Source organism: Oreochromis aureus, linkage group 13 (genome assembly GCF_013358895.1).
Source record: "Oreochromis aureus strain Israel breed Guangdong linkage group 13, ZZ_aureus, whole genome shotgun sequence".
Taxonomy (NCBI): Eukaryota; Metazoa; Chordata; class Actinopteri; order Cichliformes; family Cichlidae; genus Oreochromis; species Oreochromis aureus.
The window spans coordinates 27,274,327-27,301,083 of record NC_052954.1 but is presented as its reverse complement, the minus strand read 5'-3'; the positions used below and the strand labels follow the sequence as shown (position 1 = coordinate 27,301,083).

Below are 26,757 nucleotides of genomic sequence, written 5' to 3'. Positions count from 1 at the left end.
GAGTTTTTTTGAGCATTTTATTTTTGCAAGTATTGGAGGAAAAGCTACAAGTAACATCTCCTTTTTAAAATTTTGTTTTAGGTATGTCAGAGACGTAGTTTGAGCATTCACTTGTGCAGAATTATAGAAAGGGAGAGAAGGAAAAAAGCAAGGAGAGGCAACGCAAAGCAAAAAGTTATTAACGCTTTGTTCAAGGGCGAATCATTGTTTAACTCCTTGGCATACACAAAAACACAGTAATGGGCAACACACACATGAACAGAGCACATTATTTATTTAAGCTTTTGATAAAGAGATTAGCCCCGTCATCCTATGCTCTTAAGCTAGCCAAGGGGTCCATGTTCAGGAAATCCTGGCTTTCCTGACACACAGGCTTATGAGGGAATCTTGATCAAGTAACGTTTATATGATAACAATGCATTTCATGTGGGTATGTTTAGTATGATTTAGTCTTTGAATTTGGGGTGATTAGTCGAAATAGTATTAGGAGCTAAAAGGGAGTGGTGAAAGAGAGGCAGAGAGGGGAACAGGAAGTTGGCTAGAGAGCGAAAAAGAAGGCAGAGGATGCAAAGTACTTGTGCCAACTGAGCATTTTGTTTTCCTTTATTATTAGCCCCATCACAGTGGTTAGAGTCCAGCTTAAAGCTACAAACAGTGAAGTGCTAATTTTAGCCTCCAAAGAGGATAAGGATAACTAGCTTGCTGCCAGTATGCCATATGTTCCCCTGCCGAATACATTGTGTCAGGAATATTTTCACCCCACACCCACACACCATTTCCCTAAAACACATTTCTAAACAAACACACGTGCATATTCGATGTTTCAGCATTTATGAAGTTTGGAGCTTCGCTTTTAAAAGACTTAACAAACGATCAAAACACTTTAACATAGACAAGTTGTTTTAATTACAGTTGATATCTTTGTAAGAATAGATGGCATCAATCAGCTTTCTTTTCCCCCCCATTAGCATAGCTTCCTGCTGCAAGGTAACATGTGGCCTCCACTGTAATCTTCTGCAACTTGGCTTATATACTCACTTGCAAATATGAGGCCTGTAGAAGAATAAAAATGAGCCTCTCTCCATCAACACACATGCATATGTTCACATGTAAATGCAACTCTCTATTATTCCCTCGCTCTCTGCCTCAAATTGAAATAATTCAATTTATGGACAGTTCCAGACCTCCCTGGCTAAGACCATTATGCATGAAGCTCACCCCCCTCTTTTCTAACAAAAGAAGGGGAGAATTTACCAGCCGGCTCTCCCAACAACACCCACACAAAGCCAATTTCATGCCAGGGAAACACCAGTGAAGCGCCATTTGTGGTCACAACCTGCTTCCCCGTGGAGGTTCTTTATTATTAGATATAGGTCGATGCTACTTTAATTTCTGTTGAGGCTCATTTTGTAACCTTCATATGACACATGCAATGGTTCTATCAAACCTGTATCCACACAGACATTCATCAATTTGAAAGTGGAAGAGTGACTGAAATAACATATTGTATAGTCACAGATTTGATTGCTGCAGCAAACTGTGTCTTTTTGCCACAGTATTTCCTGCTGTAGTTATATTGAACACCTACAATTCAAATTATTTGTTCAACTTTTGGCGATAATTGTGTTTAAGAGCATAAAGGTGTGAAATACCATGGCTGAGGTGTCACGCTGTGAGTCCAGGTAATCTGGCATGTGGGAAGCTGGAAGTATAGAATGAGAGAGCTAGGCCAAAGCTTGACCCAAGGCTGACCTACACCAAACATGCTGCCCCCAGAGACCTCCTCCCCTTGGTCCCTTTGACATGTATACCTGCTATAGGGATTTGAGTGAGAGATAAAGACCTCAGCAAGCTTTTCTAAGAGTTTAGAGACAGAGAGAGGAAAGAGAAGGCTAGATAACAAATACTTGTAGAGCAGCACAAGAGCAGCAGGGTGGGCTGAAGGGAAACTTGGGGGTTTACTTAGTGTGTTTGCAAAGCAACACAAAGCATCCCACTTGTGGTACACACACTTGTGAACACATACATTTAGAGGTAACCCAATCGTCCCTTCCTACTCCAAACTGGTGAAACTCAAAGAGATGAGCAGGAGTTGGGGCAAAGATTCTCAGTCGTGATAACCTTTAGAGAAAAAGCATGAATGGCGGTGTTAAACACACAAACTGCCAATATATTGTACACATTAGCTCCCAAGGGCTCTCCCAGGTCTTTGTTCCTCTGAGATTCTCTTTAGCAACAAAGAGGTCATACTTTTACAGGAAGTCACCCCCAGAGAGAGCTGCCTCTTTCAGGAAATGACTTGGTGGGACTGTGCGGCGAGAGTGCCAGCATCCACGGGGGGCATATCACTCCTGTCCACATGGGCCCATGCTCCACAGGAAGTAGGCTGCTGTAAACCCACTCACTTCCTCTTCCTCTGTCCCTGTCCCAGAAGTCTTATCAGGGCTGTGTATGGGTCGGCTGATAGGACTACAAATCCCCCACATCTCCATAGCACCACATCCTTTCCCTATCAAGGACATGACAAGAAGTAGGAAGTGGGGATGTAACATTCCTTCATAGAGAGAATCTGCAACGCATATTTTTTTTATTTTTATTTATTTATTTATTTATTTATGTAGGAGTGTTTAAGAGGGCATCCTATCATTAAAAAAATTCATACACTCAATCTCTCCTACTCCTTTTGCCCTGTTTACTCATAAAAAAATAAGCTAAAATCCTAAATAGATCCTAAATAATTTAAATAGAGTAGGTTGTAGCTCAGATAATAAGTTATCCTGTTTTCAAAACCACCCCTTCAGTAACCTGAGCTTGTGGGCGAAGAGCATATTATACTCCCTCATAATACTGAAACCGTCTGTTATTCCCAAAAAAAAAAAAAAAACCCTCCTGGAAGCTAATGCGCTATTATTAGCACTTACCACCGCAGGGTTAGCGTGCCTGTATTATCTAACTACATGCAGTTTGGCTGGTGCTGATAGGTTAGCATGAGTGGGAAAATCCATGTGTATTAAAAGCGTTTATCAGAGGCTGTGTCATTCAGATAGTTACCATGTGGAAAAATGCAGACGCAAACAAGTGCTAAACACGGAAGTCTGAATAAATAAACTGAGAAGCTTCAGTTTGGTTAGTAGAACTATACCCTGATCATAAAGACAAGATTAAAGACAAAACAAGCTAGTTGTTGGTGCTGAAATGATATATTTCCAGACTGATGGCTTGAAGTTAAACAAGTTAGCCCCGCAGTAAGATGTAATTTTGCAAAATGTAGCGTTTTTATAAAATATAATTTGAAAGGATGTATTTTCTGTAAAGTCATGTTGGCTAAAAATTACACCTTGATACTACAGCTTAGTAGAGAGCTCTTGAAAGAAAGATGTAGTTACTGTCACTTTAAGTTTATTGAAAGTATATTTTGATGGTTTAATAGCAGACTTTAGTGAGTATAGGTTTTCTCCTGCTGAATATATATACATTTACTGAGTTTAAGTCCACAACAAAGTCCAATGGGATGTTTTTCCTTGAGATTAGCTAAAGGTTCCTTCTCTTTGTCCCGCACATACATTGAAGGACTTTGGAACGCCCTTCAGCACATCAGCTGACTTTTGGAAAGGACTGCCGTGCCATTGTGCTGTTAAGTGCTCTTAGCTTTTGTTATAGTCCTTGTCCTCTCTACAATCCCTTCCCCCCTTCCCCTCCTCTCTCATAGTCCATTTGACTCTCCCCTTTTCTCTCTAGCTGTTCACTGTGAGCTGAGTTTGACTGAAGCTCGGTGAGTCGAAGGTGTCAAAAGCCACGTGAGAGGCAGTGAAACAATTGGAAGTGAGTGTTAAGAGTGAGAAAGAAGCAAAAGAGGCAAAATTTCAGGAATGTTACCCTTTTGTGTGTTTGTGTGTGGGTTTTTGAGGACTTCTCTTCCCCGACTTGAATGCGGAACCCCCTTACAAGTGCCCCCATTTGAACTGAGTCTGGCCTTCTATCTCTAGGTTAGGGAAAAAAAAAGAGAAAACTTCAGCACAAAGGCAAGAAGGGAAAAATCAATAGTTACACAGCAAAAGTGCTCGACATGAAAGGGTGAATTCATCGCCCTACACTTTCATTTTAGCTTGTACTGTCTGTCTCTTTCTCACTCATTCTTTCTTCCTCGACTGATCTGGAAGTGGGAATAAAAAGCAGTCGGTGTGTGCGTATACGTGTGTTCCTGTGCGTGGAGGCATACTGCAGTTTAATGTCGTGTCGCTGCCCTGTGCTTGAGGCAGTTTCCAGCGTGTCGGGCAGCCTGTGGTGATGACCCTTTACGGGAAAATGGCACAGAGAGAGCAGTCACATTTACACTGACATTTTTGCCATCACCTATGGCTATGTCAACAGGCCTGATCCCTCCTTCCCCCCCAATAGCCAAGAGTGGATGGGTCTCAGCCATAACACACAGAAGCACAGGAACACTCTCAGAAAGAGTATGACCATTAACAAAGGTCTAATATTCAGGATGTTAGAAAAGGTTTATCATTTGGCCTATAAAACGCCACAAAACTGCGAGAAATACCCAACACAGTTGCCTAATTTGAAATCCACATTGTTTTTGTGCACCGACCAAACCTCGTCGGTCTGTCCAACTTTACATTTTTAATTCCATCAGTACACATGGTAACATGAAACACGTGAGAAGGCGAGTATGAATGGAAACTTACATTCCGTATGATTACTAATAATGCAACACTCCAGTAAAAAGGCACACGAACCTCCACAGATTTGAGGTTTAAACAGTTTTAATTAACTGATTACTCTGATAACTGCTCTGTGCTGCTTTATTCGTTGTTGTTAAACAGATTCCCTGTCTCTGACTTACTGATACCCTCCTCATCGGATCACCGCAGTCGAAATAATTGCAGCTAACTTGGCTCGGAATCTCACAACAATAAGTCTCTAGTGTGTTTTAATTACAAATCACCCTTGTAAATGAATCACTAGTTACTGTCATTATTGAATCTGTCAGTGCTGATCCACAAAACTGTCATCATTCAAAGTAACTGGCTTTGTTATTGCAAAGCACTCATTATTTACTGTAATTACTTCAATGGAAATGTCTTTAATTGCAGGAAGCAATTACTTAGCCACCTCCCGTTTATTTACCTGGAAAGCCTGATTTTTTTTAAGTTTGTAATAATGGCAACTTTTTTTTGTCTGCCTAATCTAATAAGGCCTTATATGAATGTTCTGTACAGATTAATACAAGCTTCAGAGTGCTATGATCGAGATTCAATTACTGGACTTTAAAGCAAAGACCCCAAAACAGTAGTCTCTCTGGCAAAAGCAGAAGGGAAGTCTAGACTAGCCATATTGTTTTGTCGACAGCGCATGTCATTATCCGCAGAATAGTCATGGGGATTTCTCTCCGTCTCTCCTCCTCCTCGGGAATAAAAGGGAGGCGAAGCAGCATTGGTCACAGAGAGTGTTTTGTACTGAAGTGTGTGTGTGTGTGTGTGTGTGTGTGTGTTGGTTTAGAATACTTCAGTGGTCATTATTGGAAAGATGCCTCATGATAGATCATAGGAAATGGGTGCATGTGAGTATGTTCAAGTATGTGTGCGGTAAAGGGAGAGATGCTTTTGAAAATGTGCCCCTAATTGCGTCGCAAGGAATTCCTGCATGTTCAGGATATCTGGAGGTGGGAGGGGCCCTTCAGAGCCATGCAAAGGGAACCCCCCACTGCCTGCAAGCCCCCCTGTACTCCCCCTTCCTCACGTCTAGAGCTTATGAATGGCCTGAATACAATAAACGCCACTTTTTTTCTTTTTCTCCCTCCCTCTTGCAAGCCCTTCTTTACCCCTCTGAGGATTTCTGGGAATGTAACGTATGTGTATTTGTGTGAGTGTCTTGTGTGTGAGTGCTAGAGAGAAAACGAGTGAGGGCACTATTGTGAATGTACATCAAGAGTGTCTGCACTTTGTGTGTGTGTGTGTGTGTGTGTGTGTGTGTGTGTGTGTGTTTCATGTTTGGAGTTTGTGTATGTATGTATGAATTTCTCATCTGCCCAGTATGAAATGTGTGGATCCCATGTGGAACAGGATATCAGGTCCCTGAGGCCTGGGCCTTGCCTGGGCAACCAACCCAGGGTCATGTGAGCTTTCTGGGGTGTGAAACTCTAGGACGGGCCTATGAGAGATCAGCTTCAGGTCACTCACACTCTCAGCAAAATACACTCTCTCCTGCAAGCAATAGCCCTTAGACTAAATGCAGTGTCATAAACTCAAAAACCTGTCTCCACTCCTTTTCTTCTCAGTCCATCCACAGCCTATAAAACCTAGCAAAAACATCACACAGTATGTTCCAAAAACGTTTCGCCATCTGTGAATCATTCCTCGCACAGGATCCCACTCATGACATCTGGCACAAAGCTAATATTCATAACCCTTACTTCTCATCTCAACGGTGCTTCTACGAAGGAAAAATAAATTATTAGAAAGCTAAATGTCATAATTATCTTGCATTGCGCTAGAAGCGACACGTCTGACAGTACTGCTATTCGCAGATGAATGACTGGTAAGTCTGTGGCTGTTAATTTGCCAGGCAGCAGAAAAGTGGCTGACACCTCTGAATGGCACGTGTGCCCGTGCACAGGGGGCAGCTAGTACCAGTGTCTGTCCTATGCTGAGAGATGGTTTATAATCAGATCATAACAGATTAGCCTAGATACTGCTTGATAATGTCACGGTATGCCTTGAGACAGATGTAGAGGAGCGATAAAGACACAAGAGAGGGAAGTAAAGAAACTGAGAAGTGGAAGCTTAATTTCTACCCACAAGTTGAAGCGGTACACTTTTGATTTGCATAGGAAGACAAAAAAAAGCAAAAAATGAAGGAAAAATAACAATGCCTCAGTCTTACACCGAGCAAATACTGTGCAGATATCCTCCATCCAAACTCCACAGTCCAGCGGACAGAGAGAAAGAAGAAGAAGGGTAATGAAGTAGGAAGGGAGGGAATGCAATAATGAAACAGAGTGGCAGAAAGACTTAAATAAAAACCATTGAAGCTGAATAAAACAGACTTTAAGTCAGTTTAGCTAGTGCTAACAAAGCTAGTGAAAATGCACAAAGAAAGCTAACCTAATTTTTACGTCATTATCTGTTTGCTTGCAGTGTGTGTGTGTGTGTGTGTGTGTGTGTGTGTGTGTGTGTGTGTGTGAGTGTGTGCATGCTCGTGTGTATTTGTGTATACAGCGTGTGAGGGGACTGATAAAATATTCCTTCCCTCGGTTGGCCCCGGGGCATTTCAACTGCCCCTGGCTCCTTCCAGTCAGTGGCCTGCTCCTAATTGCCACACACACACGCACACATAGAGACAGACAGACAGACACACACACACACCAGGAAACACACATGAATAAAGAAAGGCAAAGATAGACACACACATACAGACAAATGCACATCCATGCATGCAAACATTCTTAACACACAAACATGCACCCCCACTGTCCTGCATTGATTCACCCTTCTCCATCTTCCCAGCACCCCCACCTCACCAATAGTTACAAAGATGTTGTCATGGCCGATCAGTAGGCCCCGAGTTGTGCCTGTGGGGAGACTGGAGCTTGCTAGCTTAGCATCCACATGCTGTATGCATGCAGCGCAGGGTTAGAGCCTGCTGATGCTCTTAATAAGGCTCACAGCCTGTGTATGTAGACTCACTGACTTGTTCATTGGTTGAGTGGTTAGCTAGTTGCATGGCTAGAATTCTAAATAACTGATTGACAGACTGACAAAGCACACGACTAGCAGGGCTGCTTTATGACTGACTGTTGTGCTTGCTCACTGGCTTTATAGGGTGACTAGTTGACTGGATAGTTTAGTGGGTGACTGAAAAGCGGTGTGAACAACCATCTGACTGACCACCAAAAGGGCTATTGGATAAGTGATGGACGGATTATGATGTCACTGTGGCCACTTCTATACTAATGAAGATGAATTTGAAATCAGTGCTTGCATAGCCCATGTTTTCTGCCCATTCAAGCATACCAGTGATCCATACTGACACCACAAAAGACTACAGAAATGTTTGCATTTGGTCTATTGAGTATGCCCAAGATGCATGAGTCATCTGCTTTGAGGGCGACATGCACCAGTGTGTAACCACATGTCATAACAACAGACCCATGTTTTTGTTAGCCTCCACACCAGCCACATCTCGACATGTATCGGGATATGGCAATGCAATACCATATTTCCCAGCAAGAAAAATGGCAGTTTTATAGTATTCACTCCCCGCAACTCGTATGTTCAGCTTGGGCTACAAACATCAGTTGACAAGCATTAAATGATACACTGTACTCTGCTGATGTTTGTTTCACTGTAAGCCAAATTTGTATCTATTTTAAAGCACACTTGTCTTTATAGTGAAATGGATGGTACAGAATGTCTCTGGAGGACCTTTTACTGAAAATTTCAGTATCAAGTGTTAAAAAATGTCACCTTAAAGACCCAATAAACGAAAAATATAGATCTGCATTATGAAAGCTGACAATTCTGTGTATTATTATCATTATTATTATTTTCCAGCTGATTTTCCAGTGCACCACAGCATCTTTTCCCTTTCTTACCAATTATTTTCTCGCTCTGTACTGCTCCAGTCAGTGGCTTGAGTTTGGTCTTCCACTTTTTCATTCTCTCTTTTCCGCTCTCACTCCATTTCCCCTAACACTGCCTCCTTCTCTTTTCTTATGGTCCTTCACTATCTCTCCCTCACGGTCTCTCCCTGTTTTAGCCTCTCTCTTTCTCCGACAGGCTCTGGTAACACAGTTGACATTTCCTCAACATGGCTGCCAGACACAGCTTCAGCACCTTTCCAGTTTCACCCTTCCTTTCTCCCTTTTTCTCTCTTCCCACCTCCCACTCTTTCCTCACTTGCTGGGGTTAAAGAAAAGCAGAAATTAGCCCCAGACCATGTAGAGGTGATTGGTATCAAATTGCACTGAAAATGGAAATGCCAATAAAATTGACAGCCCTTCTCCAGCCCTCTTTCCTTTCCCCCTTCTAGGTAAAAATAAGCGTGTATAGGTCAGACTCAGAGGTATAAGCAAAGGGAGATAAGGGGGGATGAATATTGGTAAGTGTTAAGGTTTCCCTGGCTTAGGGTGATGGGTGACAAAAAAAAAATGCAGCAAGAAGACACACAGAGAATCTTGCAGTTTTTCCGAGCATACACTCTTTTAGTACTTTTGTACTTCATTTGCTCCCCTTTTTGTATCCTCCCTTGCTTTCCCTCCTCTCTATGCTTCTCATGATTCTCACCTCTTCCCTGAGATGCCATGCACACCAACTCTTTCCCACTTGCTCACCTGCATGAATACTCACTCACTCGCTCACCCACACTGAGCTGGTACTCTGGCCGTTTGCTTCTGTTTTCCCAACTCGCATGGGACAAGCCCCTGGGTTTGTTATTGTAGGCTTTGCTGAACATGAGCCGGTCTTTACAACGGATTGAAAGCATTTGCTTCCAATGAAAATCTGGTCTTAGATTACAGGGCCACGGCTCGGCTCACCCCTCTTTTCCACCAGGCAGAGAGATGTAGACAGAAGGGTGGGTGTATTTTAGCCCTGAAACAGTAGGAAGAAAAAAACTCACTTGTTGAGCTCAGGCTGCATTTGTCCCAGACTAATGATGTAACTAAAGACCACATTTAAAAAAAAAAAAATACATTTTTTTAAGGACAGAGAGGAAGAGAAGATACGTTTAATGGCGCTTGAGTGGTTAGTCCGTTAATCAATTAATGGATTGGCTATAAGTGATTAATTGGGTAAAGATTATTTAGTTCTGGTCTGATGTGTGGCTTAGTTTGTTTTACATCATTGTAAATTGAATATATCTGGGGTTTGTGCTGTGGAAATAAACAAATGTAATATTATTTAAGCTCTGGAACATTTGTGAGCATTTTTACTAATTCTGTTTTTATAGCAGATTTTCATCCTATTATCCAGTCCATAACATTATCCAGTGACTAGTAGCTCAACCTTCCACGTGGTTGTTTCCTGAAGCACTTCTTTACATTTTGGTGATGTGACAGTACAGTTCAACCAGCTGGTTTACCTGCCTCACAGTGGCAGGTGTTTGCATCACTGTCAGGCCATCTATAATAAGCTGTCTCTTGTTTTATCCCTTCTTCACCCTCGATAGCATCCCCTCCACTTTCACATGAGGTTCATTAAAAACCCTTCAATATGTGTGCATATGTATCTCCTTCTGCTAGAACAGAGCGAGAGAGTGAGAGCTAGCTGAGAGCGTTGTTTCGTATGGATCGTTGAGACTCTCTCTCTCTCCTAATGGTGTATATAATTCAGGTGCCCTCCAGGCATGCTTTCAGGAATTCTTTTGCCTGAGGTAATGGGGAGCAAAGGCCTGGGTTTTAGGCCCTTGATTATTCCATTGATGTGGCAGGCTGGAAAAAAGTCATCTCCAACCGGATTAGCGCCAACATGCCTATTAATTATCGATGAATCGGGGCTTAGGGTTTAGCTAGGTGCTGGGTGTCGCCCTCTGCAAGTTAGTGGAGCGCAGGCCCATTTCATTGCAGTTATCTATCCCTGCCACAGTGAATAGACCTAGAAGCTTTAGAAGTGCTTTGTGTGTAATCAATAAATAACTGGATCCAATTGTGTGCACCGCTTCAGTGTTTTTTTTGTGTGTGTTTTTTTTTCTCACATTTTTATTTCCCCTCACTTCCAGTCGAGAGAGGCGATACAGGACAAAAGTCAGTTATTTGCCTCTGAAATGTTTAGCAGTGAAGGTGCCACTTGTTTACTTCACCTCATGTTTCTTTTATGATTATCATCTTCATTGAGGGTGGCTCACATTTTTGAATAATGATAATAACAATTAGGCTTTTCACAGCCACGGATGGGAAGAAGCCCTTTCTCTCCACTGGAGCTGTATAGAAAACGTACCATAATTGGGTGGTTTTGAATATGTGCCGTGTGTGTGAGTGTGTGTGTGAGTGTGAGTGTGAGTGTGAGTATGGGTTCATGTTGTTGAGTCTGAATGCAGAGAAAAGGCCCGTGGAGCGCCTTCCTTTCTCTCTTTCTCTCAGTGCTCAAATACGCTGAGCTGTCTCAGTGTTCCCCTTAGATGAGGTTAACTGGCCTTAATAGAGTCTTATCGAAGCCCTACAGGTTGCTGTAAGCAGCCATGACGCCATTGTTATGAAAAGCAGTTAGCTTTGTTAGCTCTGTATGTGCCTCTGACTTCCTTTTTTCTACCTATTTTCCTTTTATTTTCTGCCTTCCCCCTCCTTGCAACCTTGCCTTTTGTAGTGCCGTGTTACTCTTTCCACCTCAGGTAAAATGGCAGAATGCGCTGGGGCAACGCTTCAATAACTATTTTCCCCTCAGGATAATAAAGACTAAATCTCTCTGTCATTTTCAATTCTGCGTGGGCTTGGATGGGAGAGTGGGGAAATGCGACCTTACAAGTCCTTTGTGCTCCCCTTCTCCCCGTCTTTCTCCCAGGAAGATGCAAGCGCTTGCTCTGTTTTCAAGTGACGGGGGGAGCAAAATGAAAGGGAGGGTTATTTATAAATGTATTAAAAATGAATGCATTTATGAGGTGCTGTTTTCCAGCCATTCTCTTCTTGCCATTGTTGTGTCTCTATATCCATCCTTCTGTGCATACAAAGCCCTCCAGAATTCCCTCGAAATCGTATTTATTCCCTTTGAACACAGAGGCGAAGCAAATGCAGGAAGTAAACAAACTGTGTGTCTGATCTCCACTGTCTCTTCCTGTTTCTTGTCATGTGACAGGTGATGGTCTGGACAACAGTGTGGCTTCGCCGAGCACAGGGGATGACGATGACCCGGATAAAGAAAAGAAACACAACAAGAAGAGAGGGATTTTCCCTAAGGTGGCCACCAACATCATGAGAGCATGGCTCTTCCAGCACCTAACGGTGAGTTGAGCCAAACGCCATTCGTTCACTCTCAGTTTCATATCACGAGTGCACACTCAACTTCATTTTACAGCCACGGGCTGTCTGTACTGTTATACTCGCACATAGACACACAGACACGCTCTGTCTTTCTGCACTACTCAAAAGAACACACTGAGCCACTCTTTCTCTCTCTCTCACACACACACGCACACACACACCACCACAGCCCCTCTTCTTCATAGTGTATCCTTGTTCGTACGGTGCACACTTCAAAGACAGAGGCCTGTGTAATCTGCTGGCGATCTCTGCAGCCTGCGTTCTCACTCCTCATCTGCTGAAACTGAATAAGGTTGAAGCCAAGGAGAGATGCCCCTGGCCATAACTGCAGATACATAGATGAGCCTTATTAAAAACAAATCTGTCATTATTTAACAGATGCCGGGGATGCTGCAAAGGCCTGTGGTTTGGCTCCATTTTTCCTCAATTATAGCAGAGAATACAAATGCCGTTAACACCATCTGACTGCATCACAGATTCTTTGTGGGGAAAAATGTATTTAGACAATGGAGGATACCAGTGTGACTGCTGGGATGGAACCAACAGTGAGCTGAATGCTCCCTTGGCCAACACAATTTTGATTCCGTTCAAGCCGAATCATTCGACTTATTAAAGGAAGAGACTGAATATTAACCTGTTTCGATGTCTACTTAAAGAACAGCGTACCATAGTTTGCATGGTCTCTCATGAAATCAGAGGAAAATCTTCAGTATTATTTTCACTTATGCCCTGCTTGAGCTTGAGCGTTGATACAGCTTACTAACTTGGAGTGATTATAGTCTCCTTAGTCCCTGTGACTGCATATGACACAGCTAGTATCAGCAATAATCACTGCCAAGAATGAGAAGCTTTGCTGTTTTTATTATAGTTTTAAATGGTATTTTTAAAAAAAGGTCTGATATGTATTCAGTCAACAAATAGTTAATGTTTTCCTTAACGTTGGTTTGAGACCTCACCTCCCACATCTGTTTTTGTATTGATTCAGATGAAGTATGAACAGGGCACAATATGGCCACCCGGAATTAATATTAGGCTAGTCCTACACCGTACCGCTAACCTTTTAAAAATATAAAAATACAGTAAGTGAAACTGCTTTTTTGTGTGACAGATTAAGTCTTTAGTTACATTTTTCATTTCAGCATACACAGCTACGCTAGGGAAAAACCTTGCGTCACACACATTCTGCCTATGTCAGGGGTTTGTGGAGAACTTGATACGCTCTGGCTTTGTGGGTGTTGGTTTGAATTGCACAACAGTGATGATGTTAAAGAAAGCAATTTGGTTGTTGGATGATGGCTATTACATGGGCTCAACTTTTTATTTATTTGTAGCTTGTCTTTGATGTCGATGGTATTCATCGCTCAGTGCATTTGTTGGTTTTCAACAGTTACCGGAAAATCAGAGGAACTTTTTTACCGTGTCCAATTGTCTGTAGGTATGTAGGCAACATTGTGTGTATGGTGTGTATGCGTACGCAGACTCTATATACTCTCAAGACTTTTTTCCTTTGTACTCCCTGCTTCCCATCTGACTATCACCAACTCTTTTCATATACCACCAGTTCTCCATCATCCTGCAAACACACATCATACACACATACTCCAACTCCCTGACCTCAACCCATACACTCCCAAAACCTTCGGGGCCACAGAGGAAAGGTGTTTGAAACATACACACATCCTGTCTGTGGAAATACAGTTCAACACACACATGCCTAGTGAAAACACACCCGGCAACACACCTCCTGTGTCATATTACACCGTGAGCACGACTTATGGGAAGCTCCTACTCTGTTAGATCTCAAACAGTGAGAAGGATATAAGTGAGTGCCATGGGAGCAAAGGAAAGGAGAAGAAGGTGAGGAGGTGAAGACAGGGATAAGGAGGATTCATCAGTCTTTTTCTTTTCCAGAGCAAAATGGAAAGAAGCGCAAAAACATGCAGGCACACAATGGGACGTGGCCATTTTACTTTATTACACAAAAGAAGCTCCTTCAGTTCAGCCTGCATTGAAACTGAAGTAAACTGAAAGGTTGATGGAAAAATCACTTCCAATTTGTTTATTCTCTTCAATAAAGCCAAACAGAAATGAAACCCAGGCAGAGAGGAGCCAACATTTTCTTTGTTTATGGGAAATGTGGTCTTAATTTTGGGAAACACTGGCATTAACAATACCGCTGGTGTCAGATAAATGCTTGCTGTGGTTTCATTTGCTTACTCTTCAGTGTCACCATTAATTTATTCACCATATGTCAATGTTTACGAATGCTACACATAGCACCTCTAATGCAAAAACATTTACAGTTTTTCTCACACTGGTAGTATGCTTCTCTGCCTCTGCTGATAGCAACATAAGCATGGATAGCTGATCCACATTTCATCACGGCTTGACTCTTTGTTTCAAAGACAGAGGATGAAAGATGTGCCTGACCCCCTCAGAGATGAACACATAGACATATACACAATATATGAAGGGCTGCTGTAGCGCTACACAATCTTGAAAAAGCCAATCAGGGCTTGCTGTTTCTTAAGAATAATACATCTAAAAGTATTTGACACAGGTGCACAGAGACCACAAAACAGAATATGGTGAATTAGGAATGGATTATAGTAGAAGTTTAGACACCCAACCTTAGTGTTCTGTAATCCCTTCTGTTATTCGCCCTCACACTTAGACCCTTGGGAGTTCTCATTGTACTGAAGCGGAAAGGAAGGTGGGTGGCACACTGAGGCTGTGAGTACACCAGCAGGGTAGCTGGTAGGTGGCATTGACACAGCTGTTCTTACAGGGTTGTTTTGAAGACTTTTATGCATCTCTGCCTCCTTATCCATCAAGGATGCTAATTTCTTATATCTTGTTCCACGTGGAAAGGGTAACATTTGGATACGGAAAACTTCTAATTCCCAAGTTTGCTACAGTGTGTTACATGGGTCAAAGCCACAGTGTTTTGGGTATATGCATGGTGACAAGGGTATGTACAGTGTGAGGTTTAGAGTAAGGGATAGAGAGTGGGCATTGAATTTGTGATGATGACAACAGTTGTAGCTCACTGAGTTCTCTCCAACACACCCAATGAGCTCATATGTTGTTGACGATGCTTGTGGGACAAGTTCAACGGAAGAATTTGGCTGTGCTGACTTGGAGCGACTACAAAACATTAGCGTTTACCGCCTGTCACCAATGACCAAACTCGCTGCCAGCTTGACATGCAGCTGTAAACTTGGTAGGGAACCAAAGTAAAGGAGAGGGGAGGGATTTTCCACTTGTGTCCTCATCTCCTTTTGATGTTTGTTTGCATTTGACATCCTTAATTAAACATATGTTGCAGCTACTAGCTCTCTGTTGGTTTTACTGACTAAACTAAACGGGATATTTGTAAGCGTAACCTGCTTTCTCTCTTTCTAGATGTGTTTGACATCAATAAGGATGTGTTTAAAGATGTAGATATAACTCTGAAGTGTGCTAATGACTTTTCCCTGGAAATAACTATAAAATGTGTTTAAGAAAATAATTGCAGAATCAATTCTAAACTCATAACCGGCTGAGCTGCCTGATTGCTTTATGTAAGAGACAAATCTTGAAATAAAGAAAAAGCTTCTCTCCAATCTCTCTTTCTTCCAACCCTCCCATTGTGTGGTTGGAATACACCCACATCCCGCCCGTACCCTCCCCTCCACACAAATGGTATTTTCTTGTTTAATTTAACAAGAAATGAGTAGTAAATGAAAGCTCAAGCCTCAAATCCCCAACGCGCCCTGTGCTCTGCTCTCCACTCCCCTATGAAAAGGCAATTTGTGAAATTATGTGATAGAGTAATTAGATGGAATTCACCCCCGCCTCCCCACTATACACAGTACCCATATTCCCATTTAGATTGCTGCCGTGCTAAACTGAAGTAGGTGTGTGTGTGTGTGTGTGTGTGTGTGTGTGTGTGTGTGTGTGTGTGTGTGTGTGTGTGTGTAAAAAAAGAAAGGGCAGAGGGTTTTGGTATTTTTAGTGTTCATATTGGTATATTCACAGATTGGGACACACACTCTCACACACATCGCTAACACCCTCTCATTCTGGCTCTCCTCCCCTCCTATTTGTACACAGATGCAGTGTAACGAGGGGCAGCCATGATCGCAGCTCATAAAAGAAGCCAACCCGCAAACCCTCAATGAGCTGCCTTTCTCCCCCTCCTCCTTTCTCCTCTTAAAATGTGTAAAATGCAGAGAGAGAGCGCATATAAAAAAATCCAACTTGAAGGCATAATCCGCCGTTAATACAATTAGAGTCCAATTTAACCACTTGCGTACGCAGATGTAGCTTAGCTTGGGGAGCGCTGTCCCCCCCCACCTTCCTTGGAAATGCTTTTTTACCCTCAACACAGCAGCGTGCAGTGGGGGTTTGAGCAGAAACAGGTGTGAAAAGCGATATAATTCATTTCTGTGCTGGCAGAGGAGGCCAGGAGCCTTGCTGTCGTGGGCCCTGGGTGGTGGAGTAATCTAGACTGGGTGTGCAGGGTGGGAGGCGAGTGAGAGGAGTGGATGGATACATGGATGGCTAGCTACACTACTCATTAGAAGCAAGATAATTTCCTCCTCGTCTCAATCGCAACTCCTCGTTCGGGTTGCGATTGAACCAAACAACAGGGCAGAGTTGTGCATAACCAACATTTAGATTTAATATTTAAATTCACAGCGCTCTGTAAACTAAACACTTTGCAGTTCCTGAATTTCTCACCTAAGGGAACACAAACCAGATACTCAAAGCCTCATCTAAACAACAGAAGGCAAAGGAGGGAAAAGCATTTGAGGTCAGAGTTCGCCCTTGCCTCAGATGCCATTATTCTTCGTCTGTTTATTGCTGGAGCCTGAATATGTCAGCACCCTGGTCACCCGCTGCAGCCCTGACCCACCGCAGCAGCCCATTGCTGGGATGGTATTTTTTTCTTCTAATTCTGCCATACTTCATACTTTTTAATGCGTTATAGTGATAAGAAAACGCAGAATAGCAAGAAATACAGTACGACAAAGGTACGCCTTTGAATTAAATTCAGGAAACCGGCACTGACATGTACTTTTTCATATTTATGGCTATGGGGGTCTCATGATTATTGTTACACTTGTTTGTCTTAGTTATATCTTGCACAACTTAAGCTTCTCATGAAAAATAATTTCAATTAACCATTGAAGCCACCAAGACGCCTTGTTAATGGTTTTGAAAAGACATCAGGAAGCAAGCTAAAAAGGAAGACATCAGCTGACTTTTTATGTGTTTTCATTCATTTATTCATAAACGACAACAAAGGCATGATGTCCATCTTGATACTATAAAGTAATATAGTGGCCTATGTGGCCTGGTGTCTCCGATTAGGTCTTAATTCAATCTTAGCGGCAGTCAGAATCTTAGGCGCCACTGCATTGGGATTTCAAAGAGGTCCTAAGAGACGACAGACAGATGGACAGATCTGCCAAAGGCCTGGCGTGACACTGTGACGAGACAGGGTAGCAGAGGAAAACAAGAGAACAAGTTAGGCTTATTCTCAGCATTTTTATTCAGTTTCAGATACTCTATCTCTGGGAATGGAATTGGCTTTGGGCTGTGTGTTTGTGTGTGCATTTGTCTGCGAGGACCTGTGTTTGTGTAATTGTGGGTGTGTGATTGCTCTGGTGTGTGTTTGTACGAGGGCATTTGGAAGCAATGACTTGTCCGTACCAATCCAAGAGTGGTTGGTGTCAAAGAGGGAGGCAGCTGAGTCAACCTGCCTACCCCCACTACACATTCACACACACATGCACACACATACTGTGCCCCAACCCCCACATTACCCCACACCTTGTAATGAAAACATCATCAATTATCCCTCTTGACAGGCCCCAGGGACCAAAGGCAGACAGCTCTCTTTTGGGGCTTCTCTTTGTGGACTGACCCTTACAGACAAATAGATTTGCTGCACACAACACTTACACTTTGCGACCATTTCATGAAGGACACGTTTGATTTTTTGATTTTTATTTATTTATTTGTTTATCTGTTGTATTAAAAGGTGATGGGCTAATGATATGACCCATCTTTGCCAAGTAGATAGTGGGTCTTGGGAGCTGGAAATAGCGAGACCAGTCCATCTGGTGGAGGTGCAGGGGGGCAGGAGGTGTGAGCGTGTGTATATGTATGTGTGTTATGTGGGAGACTGGGAGGGTGTTGTGTGGGGGTAGTGGTATGGCTAGGGCAAAGGAAAGGCATCAGTCCTGACATGGACTCCTGAAAGGCCATCTGTGTCATGATTGATGGATGGATGAGCAGATGAACAGATGGATACAGTATCTATCAAAAAGACTGACACATGGTTCATCTTGGCAGCTTAAAACATATATATACTTTGCTAAAATATCAGCCATTTTCACATGAATTTTACCATCACTAATAGCAATAATCATATGCTGGGATGCATTCTTTAAAGGTTCAGAAAATCAAATCTTCATATATGTTTAATCTTGGCAGCAAATCTTTAATTCTTTCCATGTGAATGGGTCGTGTTTTCTCACATATAAGATCATAAACTTGTTACAAATCAGAATACAGTTTGCATTTATATCACAGAAGCGTGACCCTTTTGCTGAGAATTGATATAAATATATAGAAAAGAATCCAGTTAGACAATCCTCTTTTTAAAAATTGTTATCTAAGGATATTCTCATTATTCCCATACTCTAAGCAGGCTGAAGAATTTTTTGGAAATACTCATATGAATTATAAAAGGACCTGCCTTGGGTCAAAGTCCATTTACATTTCTGACAATACTTTAGGTGTACCTTTCCTCCCATTTTCTCCCCTCTGCTTCTTGTATCGTTTTACCCCTCTATTTAAAAGCCCTCAAGGGCAGTTAACTTTTAATTCATGTCACCTTTGATCTTTTCTAAAATGTCTGCCATAGATCTAGACCAAAACCACGCTTATGTGTGTGTGCGTGTGTTGATCTGGCTTCAGTCAAGGGGTGGGTCAGTGTGTTTCCTTGAGAACGTGAGAACTTTACAGACCCTCAAGGTCGGTCAGTAGCAGTGAAGGAGATCACGAGCCTCAGAGCCCCAGCGTGGCTCGCAGGACTAAATGCACACACACGCACGCAAACACACACAGAATCATCTGCTTAAACTGTTCCAGCTTCTTTTTTAGTTTAGCATTAGATTAGATTTTTTTGGAGGGGAAATTCAAACATGTTTACAAGTTACACTTAAAGGTTTCTATCCTATATATAGAATCTCATTCTCACTGAACAACATATCACTGGGTGTTTTTCAGTGTATTAAAATGCAATATTTATGTCAATGACATTAAATATCTAGTTAAATTGAATACTTAATTTGAGCCTTTATACATCATTACTGTTATTACTATCTACCATCTGTTCTTTTCTTTTGGCTAAACCTTCTGCTTTTCTTTCTCTCCTCCCTCCAACTCTCATATAATTTCATAGTTGGGAAACTATGAAACAGTTCAGTGTGTGGTTTCATTGTTGCATGTCACGATGATTGATGGCTTCATACTGAACCTGTGTTTCACGCTAGTTCTTTTTTTCATTATCACCTGCATGTGAAGAGTGTTTGTGTGTGTGCTGGGTGGATACAGGCCCAGTAACTCAGATATGTGAAACCATTCTTGGTTTGGTACCCACTAATCAGTTTACAGTGATCTGTAAATCCAGAGAAGAGGTTCGCTCTCAGCTCTAAGTCGCACACAGACACACTCAAGTTGCACACTCTTTTACATAGGACCACATCCATGACGTCAGTAGCTGGGTAGGGTGTGGAGTTCCCCACCATCACTGTGGTATTTATTGGAGAGTGAGTGGCAAGTTGACATATGGAAGAGTCAGGGAAAAATATTGTCATAAATCTGTGGTTAACTTGATGAAATGCTTCTATCCATTGCTTTGCAAGAGATTAGCAAAGCTAGCCTGTCATGCACTCTCTAAGCAAATGCATAACCTCCGAGTGGCTTTTGTTTAAAACTCCTCAAATGAGACTTTTGGCAGAAAAATGTTCTCCGCCCTTCAAGTAACCGAGTTTAGCATAGGCTCTGTGTAGCATGATTTTGTCTAGCCAGTGATATATTAACTCTGCTAAGTGTGAAATCACATTAGCGCTAGCTGTTAGCCATTATCCATTAGGCTGTGTTTGGTGATCCAGAGGATTGTGGGATATTTTCTGGCTGGAGTCAGCAGCTCAATACCTTTTACTTACAGCAACTGCTGCAGCTTGCCCTAGATACATTTGGTGTGGATGTGCGTGTGTGTGTGTGTGTGCGCGCACGCCTGTGTGTGATTGCATATGCAGTTGTGCAATTATTTGTATCTGTCAGCCTCATGTCTCTTTTGTAAATGCTGAGTGAGTGTGTGCATGCCTTTGTGTCTCATTCCATGCGTGTGCTCGATAGACGTTGTGGCTTTGCCATTGTGGTAATCAGTTTGCGCGTTGGCTGAACTAATTTATCAATTCAGTTCCTCCCACTTGTATTCTCTCCCATGCGTGAACCCTCTCTCTTTCCCCCACACTCTGTGTCCCTTTCTGACAAAACACTTCTTTCTGAAAAACCATAACGGTTTCCTATCTTTTATGCGTGCCTTCTGCCTCCCTGACTTCTCCCTCCTTCTCCTCCTTTCTTCACTCCCTTTTTACTTCCTTTTTTTTCTATAATGTACAGCTGTGTTTCCTTACATTTTAATGGTCTTGAACCCCGATGTCATGGAAATATTGGTGCTCTTGTGCTGTTTCAAAGGGGAAATGGCACAAGAGCATGGGGGAGAGAACCATGATTTATAGATGAGATCTGGTGATATCCTAATCACTTGTCTCATAATCCTTTTTTTTTCTTATTTTTACATTGGGGAGAAAAATAACCCCTGTCAGGATTATGATGCATTAGCGGCAGGTGGTATGGATAATATGGCTATAGGTTGGTAGTGTACTATTGACCAGCTGATCCAGGGTGCCTCATAGAGCGGGACAGTCAGGTGTGTTGTACGCTCATCTGTGACGCGCACACCCACAGAAACAAGCATGCATGTGTACGTTTATGTGTATTTTCTGTGGTGCGTGTATATTTGTGTGTCCATCGGAGTGAGGGAAATCATAGCTAGTGAACCAGGTGGTGAATGCAGACAGGCAATAACTCATGGTAGAGGAGTCGAGCAGAGCTGAGGGCTGGCAGAGAAGATGTGTTGGGAAAACCTACACCAATGCACATACCCTGTCATTTTTCTCACTTTTCCACTGACTTGTCTTTCTTTTACGTCTTCTCCAAACATATTTGTAACACAGAATAAGACCCTCATGTGTTTCTGTACTCTTGTCTTTAAAGTCACCCTTTTATTTATATGCAGCGTATTTCACACTATATTTGCCGGCTTTCTTCTCTTATTGCTCCTTTCACTCTCTCCGAGGCTGTCTATATTGTTAGCAGAACGTGGACAGGACTGAGGATGCTGCTCACTTGTTTGTTACAACAGATTAAGTCATTGATTTGCAAAAGCGGTGCACTGATGGAGAAGGCCCTCTGCTGCTGAAGATGTGGAGAGAGAGAGATGAATGAAGCAGAAGAAGGAAATTGGGGGGGGGGGGCATTTCACAAAGGAGAAAGAGAAGACAGAAAAGATGGGAGCTAATTGTAAAGGGAGAAGTTAAATGAAGGTGGGAGAAAAGAAGGTAGAAACAGAAGCAGCCCCAGATAGTTAAGGAAAAAGCTAAATATAGAACAGAGGGATGGAGGGGGTGGTGACGGGTGAAAAGGATAGGAAACTAGAGGGACTCGGAGAGGAAGGAGAGAGGGGTGTAGGTGTACTTTGAATGACAGAGATGTCAGAGGGAGAAAGAGGAGGGAGGTGAATGTGAAAGCTTCATCTTATAATAATAGTGGCTGTAACCTTCCTCTATCTACTACCTGCTTTAAAGAGCATAAGGGAGCAATTGTGAAATACCTTTACCTAGTTTCAGTATTCCCCCCAATCCAGGTTTTTTTCACCCCCCTAGGGGCCAGTGGTGAGTTTCTAATTAAAACGTTGGGGGCAAAAGGGTAATTATGATAATAACATAATAATATCGCCAGGGTTATTAGAATGTTCTGTGGTCCCCAAATTGCTTCCTCTGAGAGATCAGATTTCAGTGGCATTACGTAAAGTCAAATTTCCTTGAAAGTCAGGTGAAATGAAATGTATTCCCCCATGGTCGAAGTGCAATCTGAGAATCTGATTCCCTCTTGTATGTCATGGACATGAGTCTAAAAAAAGCTTTACAGTTTCTCACCACAATGACATGTCTCTGTTCTCCTCTTACCTTCATCCTTAGTTTATACTGAGGGTTTATGTGTTGAGAAAGTCTATGTTTTAGTGCAGTAGTTTTTGTTTTCTTTCTTTGAACTCACCTGTAATAGCTCATAGTTTCTTACAGCCCTGTGCAACAACTTCCATGTATTGTAGTTGTGTATAACAAGAGAACATTTGTTTGCAAGCTTAGAGATCAGTGCTAGAATGGTAGCTCCAAGCACTGCAGCTTGGAGCTAGCATGCTTGCGCTCCAAGGGGCATCCCACTGGTTTCTCTCAGCTTTCTATGGTACCTTACTAGGATGATGCTTTTTTGGATCCCTGTTACTCCCTATTTACACACCCCCTCATTCCCAGGCAGCCCTGAGGCAGCCCACCTCCAGCTGTGGCTGCCGTTCTCTGCACCGCTTGGTGCAAGTGCCGATTGCTTTGGAGTGCCTCCCCTCGCTCAAATAGGCGGTAATTACGGGCTTAAAGAGGTTTAGTGGTCCAGCAAACTACATAATCACCCCTTGAATTAGCCTCAGCTCATCAGCCTCAGTCCAACGAGCAGTGCTTACCACTAGCATTAGCTAGCATGCTGCACTCCCTTCTCTTTATTGCACAGAGGGAAGCACAGCAGCAGGTGTTGTGCAACATCCGGCCCCCTTAATAAATTTAGCCTTCCCTGTGCTGGAATAGGGAGGACTAATGAAGCACGCCTTCATAGTGAAAACAACCAGAAAGTACACACACACACACACACACACACACACACACACACACACACACACACACACACACACACACGATTCTTTCCATCAGCACCAACAGACCTCACCCTTTACATTATACATATATATGGTACTTTCTAAAGACTTGTCATGTACCTACATGCTATAAGCGTAAGTGTACACATACGTTAGAGGCACACCCTACTGTACACAGCACACAGTTTTTTTTTAACACCCAGTTATATTGCAACAGCAGTTACACAGCAGTGGCTGCTGTCCTGCATTGTGCCCTGAGAGTTTTACTAAAGTGATGAATGATACTAATCATCAATTATCATTCTGTGGAAGCTGGTAATGCTGTACATTGTCTAATCCACTTTGTACCGGAGCTTTAATGACATACTTTTCACCCTTTGCGTCACCAGCTAACTAGATTTATCTCATTCCCATAGGCAAGAGCGCTGTGAGATTTCCCTAAATCAACAAAAGCTGTTTTTTGAGAGGGCAATGCTCATTAATGAATAAAAAACCCAAGAACATCTGCTTTTCTACATTTTTTTTCATCTCGAAAAGAGATGGAGAGATTTGATGACAAAAACAGTTTGAAAGGGGGTTTCTTTGCAATTTATGGTGCATATATCGAGCCCCCCCTCCCCCCAAAAAAGGAAAAAAAAGGTTTATGAATTATTCATACAAGCTTTGAGCTAGTTTACTGAAGACCAGTACCATAAAAGAGGCTGTTCCTGCTTTTTTTGGGTAGCGCTAAGAAGGGGACATTTAATTTTGCACAGACTTTTCAGACAGAAGAGACTCTGCATCTCTCATCTCGTAGTTGGTTCATTTTGAGTTTCTCAAAAGATCTGTTTTTGCACTGTTTAGTTATTTTGCGTCGGAGCAGCCTGAATCAGAGGAAATTAGGTTAGGGGTGCTTTGTTTTTCTTCTGTTGTTGTTTTGTTCACTCTCACTCCCTTTTCTTTTTTTCTTTAATCCCCCCTTTCTCCCAGAGCCAGCTTTGTTGCTGGGTCCCTGCTCCCTAATGAAGTCAAAGGGATGTCAGTCGATGCCACCTACACAGAAAGGAATTTGAAATGGCGTAGCTCTCACAGCACAGCATGACACACACACACACACACACACACACACACACACACACACACTGTAGATGAAACTTTGACTCTATGAGCAAAAAAAAAATTATAAAATAAAATAAAACTGGGAAATTGGAAGCTTGCTGTATGAGATAGAACAGGCTTACAGTTTGGAACGCTTGTTTTAAAGTCTGCTCGTGCTCAGGGTTCAGGGTATTTGTTGTTAGCATAACAATGTGCTCGGCTCTCCAAATATTTAAGGTAATCTCATGCTCGTCTGTCAGGAGCAAGGCCACACTTCCAGTAAACCCTATGTTTTAGAGTGTACATGTGTGCATGCATGTTTGTGGAAGACAGTTTGGTTTGATACAGTGATGCCCTTCTAGCCAAAAAGGCCTCCGGATTAGCCGTCAGGCATTCCTGATAGGCAGCTCGGTTTCCACAGAGATTTGACCTGGGAACAGTGAGGGGAAGAGATCTGGCCAAGTCAAGGCTGTTTACTTTTTACCTTAAGTGGTACATGCAAGTCGGTAACCGTCCATTATTTTGTTGGTGTTTAACCTGCTTGGTTTCAGGTCAGGAGAGTTATGCTGCTTTCACAAGTCTGCTTACAAATATTTCCGAGGGTATCTTGTTGGTTACAGTGGTACACTTAGGGGAAAGTGTTGCATATTACCAATTTGTTTACTGTTATCATTGCATTTTCTAACATCTTTGTGCCTTGTGGCCTTCTGCAACCATCTGGTGGTAAAATAAGCTAACTGAAAATACCACTGACCCATGTCTGTTATCCACAGATTGTGCGGTGTCATGGCCTCTTTTTTTGAGGGACGTCACATGGCTGTGACAACATATGATTTTCCTCTCTCCTCTTCCTCCCTCCATCCTGTTTCATGGTTGCAGTTTTATAAAGCTAATGTGGCATGTCAAGCCTTTTTAATGGGAAGCGCAGAGGCTTGGGAAGTGTAGCTTTAAATAGAAGTATATGCAACGATAACGCCCTAATGCTAATGGCAAAAGAAGAAACACAGAGAAGTGTGGCTACAGTGAAATTGGTTATGAAGGGTGTAATCACACATGTTTAGTAAAGATGCTGAATATGTGTTGTAAGCTATATATAAAAAAAAAAAAGCAAACAATTGTAGATACTAATACTCACAACCAAAATGGAATAGCTGACGTTTGGCAGCTAAAATCAAATTTCCATCAAAATTAAAAAAGGAAAGAAAATGTTTTTATACAGAAGAGGAAAAAGCAGTGAGACAGAGATAATAACAAAGAATTGTTTTTGTTGAGGAGGACAGATAAAGAGAGAAGAACAACAGCACGATAAAGACATTTTTAAAATGTCCCTCCTTTCATGGTCATATAGTGCTTGCCCAACAAAAGAGTGAATCAGACTACTTTTTTCCCCTCTTATTACTACCAACAAATTCAGGTGAGACTTGTACGGCACAAAACAAGAATTGGGGAGCTGTGACCTTTTAGGAATTCTGTTCTTTTTTTTCTGTCAAAGTTTATCAGAGTTTTTACTCCAGCAGATGAGATCAAGAGACTGTTTGGACACTTTGTGCTGTAAAGGTCAAAAGTTCAGTCATCATGAAGAGAACTAGGGAATGGCACCAAGCAAATACTTGTTCCCATATTCTAAGCTACCATAACTTAATGTTTCTCAAAACTAAATGAAAGTGTGGGACATGAAATCAGACAGGGTAGCTAGTGTGAAGCTTAGGTCGGGTAACTTTAAAAATCTAAGTCTTTAAAAGAACAACTTTTCATCCCTTTCATAATATCTTAATTAATTTATTATGGCTACTTTACGTCACTTTTAGATCTGTGGAATTTTTCCATCAGAATCCTCACAAAATTAAAATTTTACTTCAGTGGCATGTGTTCAGAGCCTTATTACCAGCTCAACCTGATGATACTTTATTTCAAGTGTTTTTAAATTATTTAATATATTTTTAAATATCTGGAAAAAGTAATATAAGTCCTATTTTGTTGTATGTTTAATTGTTAACTATAGCAGTTTACTTCTTTTTTTTTTTTTTTCCCTACAGTCATGCCTAGAATAGTTTTCTCTTGGGTTATGTTTGGGACGGGGGAGTAAAAAGGGGTCCTACAGAATATTCATGCTCTTATCTCTTTTTTAAACCCTGGGGCTCCAGATATCCATTTCCATGTCTCCTCTCCTGCCTCCCCCTTCACTCTTCCTCTTTCTTTCTTCTATCTATCCCGCTCTTGTTCTTGTCTGAGGAGGTCAGAGAGGAAGACGGTCAGACAGGGAGGGGATGTTACTGATGCTCTGTTACTCACCCACACACAGGTCTGCACGCAAAGATACATACACACTCATACACGCACCATATTCAGACCATGCACATCTAAACTTACTTGTAAACCATGCAAGCTCAGTGGCTCAAATAAGAACAAGCACACATATTCAATTCTGTGCACATATTAACTTGCAGGGCAAAGCAAAGTAAAATCTTTGACTCTACCGGACAAACAAAATGTACAACAGAAATGTACACCCATACTCTTACATACTCAGACTGATAAGACACGAAGAAGAGAAGGAAGCAAAAACGCACACCCCTCCTGGCACCCACATGCTCAGAGCCCAGTGGAGAGCAGGGTGGAAATTCTCATGAAAGGAGCTGTATATTTGGAGAAG

General features: G+C 42.1%; 1 protein-coding gene across 1 annotated transcript in view; it reads left to right on the top strand.

The window, feature by feature from the left end:
• The window catches only part of meis1b (Meis homeobox 1 b), a 77,656-nt gene that overhangs the window by 23,821 nt on the left and 27,078 nt on the right, over window positions 1-26,757 (top strand). Inside the window, exon 8 of the mRNA XM_031745600.2 lies at window positions 11,793-11,938. Coding sequence (XP_031601460.1) covers window positions 11,793-11,938 — 146 coding nt within the window. The remainder of the gene's footprint in view (window positions 1-11,792; window positions 11,939-26,757) is intronic.